Source organism: Periophthalmus magnuspinnatus, chromosome 1 (genome assembly GCF_009829125.3).
Source record: "Periophthalmus magnuspinnatus isolate fPerMag1 chromosome 1, fPerMag1.2.pri, whole genome shotgun sequence".
Taxonomy (NCBI): domain Eukaryota; kingdom Metazoa; phylum Chordata; class Actinopteri; order Gobiiformes; family Gobiidae; genus Periophthalmus; species Periophthalmus magnuspinnatus.
In genome coordinates this window covers 11,795,244-11,805,325 of record NC_047126.1, presented here as the reverse complement: position 1 = coordinate 11,805,325, position 10,082 = coordinate 11,795,244, and the positions used below count along the sequence as shown (strand labels likewise).

The following is a 10,082-nucleotide window of genomic DNA, read 5'->3' as shown; positions in this document are numbered from 1 at the left end:
TGCATAGCTCCGGCCATTCAGGCCCAAGTCTCACTTGCTGAGCACATTGAATTCAGTAGCCTGTCACAGATATTGCCCTTCAGTTATCTGGGTCTCTGGCTCTCTTGAAGGAGGGAAAAGGCAACAGTTTATGCTGCCGTTCAATCCCAAATCAACTTCAACACTGAGGACAAGTCCTGAACAAATTCTTTAGTGGTTTTAATATACACTCTACAATAAATATTTTCATCATTTTGTGTAATTTACATTTTTACAGTACAAAATATATTTATATATGTAGAAAAAAAAGTTAAATTCTGCAAAATCTGCCAACATAGCTGGTGAACTGCAGTAACCATTAGGTTATCAATAGCTGCCATGTCTAGCTTCATACTCCCTCGCTGTGTTGACTAATCTATTCATTTTAACATTATTTAGCACTTGATTTGTGCTCTTAAATACTTTTTAATTTTAAGTCATCTGTCTGAAGGGAGTGTATAACTAGTGTATTAGAGTCAATGTTTACATACAATGACACAATAAATCCACAAAGAGAGGAAATGTATGGGCACTGGACTGTAAAAGTTAATTTAGCTGGGAGCAGTTGACTGTGATGGTTTCTCCATTGATGTCCCACAGTGGTGCTTTAGTCAGCCGCTGCTGGAGCGATGGTGATGTGCATGTTTAGTCCGTTTGTTTGAAGGCTGCGCTGGGACGGCCAGAGGAAGAACTTCAAATGGCCGCCTCTCACTGAGCATGTGGCCCCTGGGAAGGCGCTTCATGAAGTGGGCCTCTCTCTGATGCTGCTTGGTCTTCGAGGCCCTCCGTGGACGACCTTTACGAGTGAACGCCATGTACCAGCCCTCATACTTGGCGTTTTGCAGTGCTGTGTAGTTGTTCTCTAGGACGATCTCAGTGAAGATACAGTCTTTACCTCTGCCTTTCCTCTGGGGAAACAAAAAGGGAACCCCCAAATCATCTTTCCAGGAAAACTAAATATTTTTATTTCTGCTCAATACATTAAAACCCTTCAGATAAATCTGCAGACAAGGGTATATTGTAGATTACCTTGCCAATCAGCTTTCCTCTCTTGTTCATACATATGTAGTATCCTGTCTTTGCTCCTTTAATGCGGACACGACTTCCAAAAGAGTCAGTCTCTACTTCCAACTTAGCTGCAAAACAAAACAAAAAATTTAAAAATAATAATAGTTCTGAATGAGAAAGTTTTGGAATGAGGATGTTTTCAACATTGTAAATTATTTCTCACTAAACCTATGGTGTCACACTCCACAAATAGCACAGATGACAATGATTTTTCAGACACTATAAAATGCATTTGTGCAGTGGATGCAGATTTGAGAATACTGAGGTCTGTGACATGGCCACAGCAAGGAACAGCGGCTAGATTTGGGCCAGTTACAAGAGTGACGCCCACGAACCAGTGAGCATGCATCTGCAGATAAAGACAAAAGAACGATAGAGGACAAAAGGGGAAAAACAAAGAGGACTGACTTCACCTGTCTATAAACTGAGTCATACATTGCATTGTAAAGCAATGAAAAAACCCCATAAAATACAACTCCAATAAGTGTTCAGGCATTGAGACGTGGATGTTGGGGGCTGTGGTAGAAACATGGCAGCACACAAAAGTTTGGTGGCAGGGATTTTTTTTAAAGTCCAACTTACATCTAGTTGTAAACCACAAGAAGTAAACGTCAGAAGAGATTTAAGGTTCAGAGTTATGACACGTGACATTTTCAAGTCCAAAAGTAGTATTCTACAAGTTTTCATTAATTGTGACTCTTTTCTGCAGGATGACTTCTGTTTTCATCAGTTTTATTCATGCTTTATTTATATAAGTTAACTTCATACTAGAATCACGACATTACAGGCATGTTTGGCCTATAAAAAGGACAGTTCAGTTATGGCCTGTGGAGCACCTGTTACTTGCTGGATGCATGCATAAATCGTGAATTAACTAAAGTTATAAACAAATGCACATGTTTGTCATGTACCGTGCACCGCTCCGTCTTCCCCGTTGGCGTTGACCCTCTTGTTCGCCAGGACCTGTACGTGCTTCCCGCTCGTGCGGCTGTACAGCTGATACGTGCGCGTCAGTCTGCGGCTCATCCTGTCCGACAGACGGCTCTGCTCGGTGACATGGTGCTTGAAATTAGGAGGAGACTGTACAGAGCTCTGACGGGCAAACAGAGACTGTCATGACTTTCAGGTCTCAGAATATGAGATATGTGTAAAGTTTGTGGGTGACATACTATAAAATCAGTTATAAATCCCCCCCTACCCCTCTAACAAATGTAAGCTTTTGTTTTTACATTTTACACTGAGATGAGCCCTTTCCCACGCTCTTTCATCTTAACCCTCCACACGTGTTATAACAATTGTATTAAATAAAAGAGGGCATTGCTCTTTTCAACATATTTGATTTGTAGCCAGTTCTTCAGTTCCCTGTAATAAAAATGTGATTTGTTATGCAGATGGTTCATAAAGCTATCAACTAAGAGAGATGCTTAATTGGATTCTGTTCAGGATAACTTAATATATACGTAAAAAACATTTAGAATATATTAAAAGTACCTGTGCATAAAAGCAAAGAGCCGTGAACTGGAGTAACCTGTTGAAGAAAATAAAATGCTAATTAAGTTTCCCTGACGTGAACCATGTCACATTTGTAAAAGGCATCATATTTACTTACAGCCAGCCTAACCTCGATGTTCTCAGCCTCATCTTGTAATAAGTCAAGTATTGCTTCATGAATACTCCACGGATTCTTTGCTGGAGGATTTGTGGAAAGTTTCAGTTCCTCCTGACGGACTTTGTGTACTCCCGTGAAGATGGTCTCTGGGCCAAATAAGACATTTGAAGATGTCACTGTCTTGTACAGGTAGAGAAAAGGCCTGCACTGTTTTCTGTGGACGCGTCCTAAAGCGCACGAGCGGTGCCGCGTAATCAGGCGCCCTGTTCCAGGGATGCGTCCCTGTCGCCCGCTTTTTCCATCAGCTCCTGCTCTGTCAGACACTTCAATCCTGATAAACGTTAAAAGTTAGATCCTTCATTCGATTTGAAAATGAATGTAGGCGCACATTTTACGCACGTATACGCACCACAAAACCAAAGGTGTGACGCAATTAAAATTTAGCAGTGACAGATTAACAAAAAGCTCCTGCTTCCGAATTTGCTTTCTGTGAAGTTGCACATGTGATTGTGATGTTGTTTCTGTTGGAAGCGCGCGCGGCAGAGTGAAGGTCCTGCGTCCTCCCACACGTGTATTTCTTGTGGTTGCCTCTCGTCCACATTCAGTATCCGTCCCCTGACCATTTAAATACCTAAAGTTGCGGGAAAGTTACTATCCTGTGAGAGCAGGCGGAGCGTTCCGAGCTGGAAGCAATTTGAAACTGAATACTTAATTGAACAGTTATTCCACCGCAGATCTATAAATATATCAATAATCACACGCGCAAAATGTCATCTGTGAGATTATCATTCAAAGACAGACTAAATATATCATCTGTACTAGGATTATACATGCGTCATTTTCTGCAACTATGTCTGAAGTGGCCAACTGTAGAATTTGCATTGCAGGTTGTTTTAAGATCACGGTCGTGATACGCGGACCCTTTTTACTTCCCATGTGTCACAATCCAATTTATTTCATATAAGCCACTTAAAGCATAGGTCTAATTTTACAAAAGCACATCGCTGTGATTTCTGCGGTGAGTTCTTTCTCTCCGGCTCTGTAACATTCACATGTAAAAACTCACAGTCTAACTGCTGCCTCTGGTGATTTAATCTGTTACCTGAGTCGAAAGTCATCAAGGACCATTATTTTACCTGTACCATAACACCACTATGGGAACCCCCCGTCCAGGGACCCAGGCAAAGTGAAAAGATATACTTCTATATAAAACAATGGGAGCTTAGTCAGTGTCTTAGCTGTAAATCAGTCATTTTATCCAATTCAAGGGATTTAGAGGGTGAAAATGGGCCTGCCTTATTAGTTCCAGTGGGACCCTGTAACAAGTGATTTTGCCACCTGGAACAATTCAGCCCTTTGTTCTTTCTATATTGACCCTGTGAGTATGGGCTGTGGCACATAATATCAAATCCATGTGCATTATATTCGAACTGATAAGTGGATTTTTCTAAAGACCACACAATAACTCATCATGAAAACATACTCATTTGCACTGGACTGGAGGATCTTTAATTGTCTTATTCTGATGGGTCACATTTGGCTTGTGTTTTTGAGTTTTGCAAAAATGTAACTATTTTTGTTGATAATGTGATTATATTTAATGCATTGATCCGGGTTAATAAACATATTTATACTTAAAACATTGAATTGTATAGCACCTACAAGTTCATGATCAAGTTAACTGTAATTAATTTTGTTTGTACAATTCAAAAATTCATAGTTTTATGTGTTTTGTTTGTTTACATTGTTTTAAATGTCATAAGTTGAGCCTTTTGATGTTGATCTAAGAAATGAAATGCAGTCATTGATCTAGTTTTGGTTAGCTGATACATCTCTCAGGCTAAACAAGGTCCCACTGCAGACGATTATAATTTGGGCCTAGTTCAATCTGCAAACAAAAAAGTCAGGCTCTTTTGGTTAAGATTGTCCAGACTGAACTTTAAAGTAAGCTCTGAAACATGATCCTGATCATTTATTACACTTGTTCTTAACATACCTAACAACATTCTCTAGTGTCCAAATTTTGTAGCTTATTAATGACAACAAGAGAGGTTGACACAGGTCCAAGTTCTGTCCCAGAATCCTTTGCCTTTCTCTCCGCTCTCAATGTGCTTTCCCATTTAGTTTGGCCTTTCCTAATACAAAACCCTGGTATCAGGGAGAGGAGTATAGTGAAAAAGTGAGGGACATCTTGGCATGGATGCACATTGGTTATTCTTAGACAAGAAGTGACTGAATGTCTGAAAAGGCCCAAAGTAGACGACCATTCGGGGTGAGGAGTATTATTCCCTTCAGCTAATGTGAGACATAAAAATACACACACTCTTGCATAAGGCCAGGGCCAGTGGAAAGGTAGACATGCAGCGCCAGGAAGAGGACAGACGGAGGAGGAGAGAGAGATGGAAAGAGGGTGGGATGGTTGGGACTTCTGGTATCATATGGTAGCCGCCGCACTGCTAACCAACCAGACCTCAAAGTGAAGAAAAACTCCTCTGCCACCTGTTGTCAGCACGCCCCACTGCTCGACTACAGCAATAGCATAATGTGCCACTATAACCACCACAGAGCAGAACCCATTCATTTACCTCACACTGGCCCAAAAGGCACAGCTCTCAGCACTGCATCACTTTGTTCTTGGAAGATGACTTGGGAGATTAATAACGCTGTAGCGGCGAAAGTTACAACATTTATTTAACAATTTTCAAGTCCAACTTGAAATATAATCTGTTTAGAAGTTGCCCCACTTTTCTTTTGTGAAACCTTGCTACCTTCTTTCAACCACAAGGGGAGGTCAGTGCAGTCTTTGTGCCAACCCCAAACCAGTAAAAAGGACTGCACCATCATCTAGGCTAAAGCCTATAATGTTTTATTAAATCACAGCAAACAAAGATTAAGAAAATGTAATAAATGAGTTGAACAGGCCGCATTATCAAGGCAATCTTAGCTGTCTATAATCTACCAATTATTATTATGGGAAACTATGGGGCAAATGCATTGAATATCAATATCACTCATTTTTCCAGATCTAAAAAAAATCTGAATTATTTTTTGTAATTTATACTGTATTTTTCAGATCAAATTCTAAACTAAACATATGACAGCAGGTGATATTTCAGGGATAGATTTTAATTCTCTATATGTAAAACAACTATGACAAAATTTTGATCTGAGACAGGTGAATCTTCCACAAACACTATTTTCCTGTTATGCCCTATGGAGGCCTTTCTTCATCTCGGTCAGTACTGAGCGTGAGTGTCTCATGCCAGGAGGGGGCTGTGGGGGCGGGTGATGAGAGAGTGCCTGTGTGTTTTACTCAGAGAGTCGATGTCCTAATGCCAAAGCCGGAGAAAATTGTTACGGTGAGAAATTTTGGAAAAGCCGTCACAGCTCTGACCACAAAATGAGGTTGGAAGTACTTTCTCATGTTGGAGCGAAGCTGAGAACCTGCTCGCCTGTGTAACTGGATGAAACGACTGTCTGGGAATGACCCCAGTTGTAGAAGTGATTAAGGACCCAGTTTTGCCATAACCCAAATGTGTTAGCAAAGACTGTGAGTGGCATTCCATAATATTAAATAAAGAGTAATGGAGGCTTATAACAGCTGCTCAATGAAACAGCATTTTCTTATGCCGTTGGTTGCATCTTAAATGTCTCGTTACTATTTCTTGTACAAACAGATGAAGGGTATAAAGCTGAAGAGAGGACCCGAGAGTGTCCCTGTTTGACGTGAACATGCAAAGTTGTTGTTGGCTCAGTCAAAAGTCTTTATTTTCCACAAAGCTTCAGACCAAATGTCTGAATGGAGACGATTTACTGTCTTGTAAACACATAGGAAATAGGACTGAAAATGCTTTAACAAAGTCAATAAAAGCAGACATCATTCCTGGCATGAGGGGTGCAGAGGTCTATCAGTGCTAGCTAGCGGCTAGGGGCATCTCCAACTCCTGTCCATCATCGCTCTCCTCTGGTTCTTCTCTTCTATTCTTTCACATCGTCCTTTATTTTTCCCCTTCCTTCCTACTCTCTCGCTCTTGCTAAATTTTTTACCCCATGTGCAGGGCAGTGGACAGCAGAGCAATGGCTTTAGCAGACCTACCTGCAGGGCTGCTGCGGGCGGCTGCTCTGAGCGCCTCTTTTATCTGGGCTCTGGAGAAGCAGCCCCTGGCCCTGGAACAGCTGTGTGGAGCTGCACTGAGAGAGCATGAAAAACACACAAGAAAAAGGGGAAATTCAAAGGCCCTGTGGGACCTATACCTCCACAGGTCCCCCTCACGCTCAGCCTTTATCTCTCGCTTGTTCGTTCTTGTAAGTCTATTTGCCATATCATTGCCATTTTAAGCTTCTTTTCATTCAAACATTTCTCCTTTACAGCATATTCTTGTTACATATATGTTATATGTTTAGTGCAATCTGTTTTGTTTTTGTTTTTAAAGCTGTTTAGTTTGTTTAGCAAGAATGTTGTGCTGTAGGAGACTGCAGCACATGCAGGATCTGTGCTGACCTCTGTGGTGAGTTTATTGCTAACTCAGACAATCTGCTGAATGTCTCTTTCACTCTTCACTCCCATTTCATGCTTTAAATTGTCCTGTAAGGAAACACACAAAGCAGTTGAGCTCTCCCTTCTGGGTCACGATATGAGATGCAGTATTTTTATGGAGGAAGCATTAAAAGACACAGTAATAAGAAGACATGAGCCAAAATGAGCCCAGCTCATCACTTCTTGCCACTGCCCTGTGCCCAGTTCGCCTCTATAGACCACATGAAACAAAGGCTAATGAAAGCATTTCTCATCCAGAGCATTAGCGTGTGTTCAGAGAGGCTGCTGAAAAATGGGAAGCAAGTTTTAGGAGCCGGGCCGTATGCATCATCAGTGTTTCTCTGAGATCGGCATCCTGCTCCAGTCATTCTGTACACTCCCACACATGATAAAGACTAATTATTGAGATGCACTCTGACTGTCCACATTTTCACTTTTCAACCAGACAGTGAATTTGTAAGTGGGGGAAATATGGATGTGGAGATGGCAGTTGTCTAATAGTGTCTAGAAGAAGTAGCAGTTAGTTGTTAGCCATTGGAGCTGTAATCTTTGTACTAATAGTGATGGCAAAATTAGACTTTTGGCCAAATATATAGCAGAAGTTATCCTATTTGTGCCATTCACTTTTTGATTTTGTGTTTTTATATATATTTTGGGAAGTAATTATTATGTTATCACAGATATTAACTGCTGACCATGGAGCGTGAAGGTTGAGGGTTCGATTCCCAGTTGCCCAGTAAGAGGACTCATGTTTACTTTGTCCAAAGCTGCCTGGCTGCTCTGGGACATGCAATTAGTAATGAGGCCTAAGTGTGAATGCTTATCTGTCTGAAAGCGGTAACCATATGATTAACTAGGAAGTGTTCTGGGTGAAGCCCGGCTCAGGGCCAAAGTCAATGGGGAGAGGGTCCGGCCCCCTGTGTACAATGGCTATACTGTGAGATCTTCTATTCAAAGATACGACATGAAGTTCATACACATTTTTAAATGGTAAATGGCCACATTTTTATAGAGCACTTTTCACCTTCACGGCACTTTACATTAAGGAACCGCTCACCCACTCACACACATTTTCATACACCAGTGTATGCAAACACTGGAGGCAAGATGAGTTGTGTGCCTTGCCCAAAGACACACCAACAGTATTCATTTGTGGGAGCTGGAATCACACCACAAAACTGACAGTGGATATGACCACTCTATCAGTGATATTTTTTTTTTTTTTTGTTTTTTTTTATGTCAAGCATGGCATTCAAAACCACTTTTAAGCATAGGAACAAATTCTGATTCAGTGTTATGAAGATGGTTTTGCATCTATTTTACACCTGATGCCCTGTACCCATAGAGCTGGACACAGGAGTGCTGCCACTTGAGGTGCAAGTATGAAATGCATGATGTTAACTCCGTGACAGTTAAGAGTCTTGGCATTCAATCATACATCCTGTCATTTTTAATTGCTTTAACCCATCTCCTTTTCCATTATAAATCACTTAATTTATTGCTCATAGTTGAAGAAGCTAAACTATGTGTTTGATCTGTTCTTGTTACATTTCTGTTACTCCTCAGCACAGCCTACAATGTGTTTTTCCCATAAGAATGTAAATCAAAGACAGACCCATGTGTTTTTATACTTGATGTAAAGATGCCTTTACTTACAGCAGTCATATTCAGCTCCTGCATTACATCCATCAAAATGCACCAACATGATCTACGAACAGTGTCCAGTTCACATCATGAGTGTATAGGACAATACACGCATTTTGTGAAATATTTTAAAAGGCATTTAACAAGGGCAGCTTTAATAGTGCTATAGTAACACTTATGGATTTGTGGGTAAGTACTCCAACAGCGCCGCCACAGAAATGATGTAAAAAACTGACCCACAGATCACCTGGGCCTGTTCCCCGGTTTCCTCCCTCTGCCCCCCTCCCTCGCCTCCTCCAGGGACCAGCTAGAGTCCTAAAATGTGGAATAAAAAAAGCTGAAGAGATGAGGGATCTGTGTGGCAGGGCAGCCTTTAGCATGAGTGGCTGCAGGGTACGCTTTGAGTCATGGACTCTCTGCTCGTGTTTGTTTAGTCCTTCAAAGACACCCGTAATTATTTTACCATGAACCAGTCGGCAGGATTCCTGGGCTGCTCCTGCTATCTCCAACGCACATCTGTGGACTTAACCCTTTATCTGCCAGTATCACTGAAAGATAAAGATACATATTGTGTACTTTTTGTTTTCTGTTATAATGGGGGCGTAATCTTTAATGGCAAGTTATGGGTTCAAGTCAGGTTTGTGTATATAGAATGTATCACATTTGTCACATTTCAATACAAACTGATCAGCCAGTAGTGCATTTTTTGACATATCAAGTTGTTTTTTGTTTTTTTTTTGGTTTTGTGTAATTCTTACTCAGTATAATTACATGACATAGGATAAAACTACAATTAGCCTGAAAGAAGTAAAATAGTGAATAGAATTTCGTACTGAACACGCTCAGTGGCTTACATTTTCTTAATTTTAACATCTGAATTACTAACTGTTGCAATTATTATCTATACTCTTACTTAAAGGCTCAGTGTGTAACTTTTCTGGAGAGGGGTACGCTACCTGCTTGTCTCCATGGGTATGTTATTGCTTTGCCTACATTCTGCATTCTCTAGACAAAACATTGTCATCTCAATCAAGACAAACTGGTGGGATTTCTCTTCCAGAAAAGTTCCATAGTGTAGCTTTACATTAGAGTGACAAAGTTTGACTTTTTGAACACTTCTTGGGCCTTTGTCTCGTGGTGACTTTGCTGAGTTACATTTTTGGGAAAGTGTCCAAATCCTGCACTGGGCCGTGGCTTAATAACAGG

General features: G+C 40.9%; 1 protein-coding gene across 3 annotated transcripts; it reads right to left on the bottom strand.

Moving 5' to 3' along the window:
* Window positions 1-243: 243 nt before the first annotated feature.
* fgf8b (fibroblast growth factor 8b) lies at window positions 244-3,320 on the bottom strand. Of its 3 annotated transcripts, none has more exons than XM_055223128.1 (6): window positions 3,095-3,320; window positions 2,696-3,026; window positions 2,578-2,614; window positions 1,998-2,178; window positions 1,048-1,154; window positions 244-926 (listed from the first exon to the last, which is right to left on the bottom strand). In XM_055223128.1, exons 2-6 carry the CDS (start codon window positions 2,752-2,754, stop codon window positions 630-632), a joined length of 681 nt encoding a protein of 226 aa, XP_055079103.1. In that variant the 5' UTR covers window positions 2,755-3,026; window positions 3,095-3,320; the 3' UTR covers window positions 244-629. The 3 variants fall into 3 exon arrangements, with proteins under 3 accessions (XP_055079103.1, XP_033825490.1, XP_055079122.1); XM_033969599.2 differs by having other exon boundaries at window positions 3,105-3,320; XM_055223147.1 differs by having other exon boundaries at window positions 1,998-2,130; window positions 2,696-3,320.
* Window positions 3,321-10,082: the final 6,762 nt, after the last annotated feature.

Excerpts from the sequence above, each read along its gene's own strand:
- fgf8b (XM_055223128.1), bottom strand. The coding sequence starts at position 2,754 with ATGAAGCAATACTTGACTTATTACAAGATGAGGCTGAGAACATCGAGG. Across the intron at positions 2,615-2,695 it reads ACATCGAGGTTAGGCTGGCT|GTTACTCCAGTTCACGGCTC; the intron begins GTAAGTAAATAT and ends TTTCTTCAACAG. Across the intron at positions 1,155-1,997 it reads GGAAGACGGAGCGGTGCACG|CTAAGTTGGAAGTAGAGACT; the intron begins GTACATGACAAA and ends TTTGTTTTGCAG.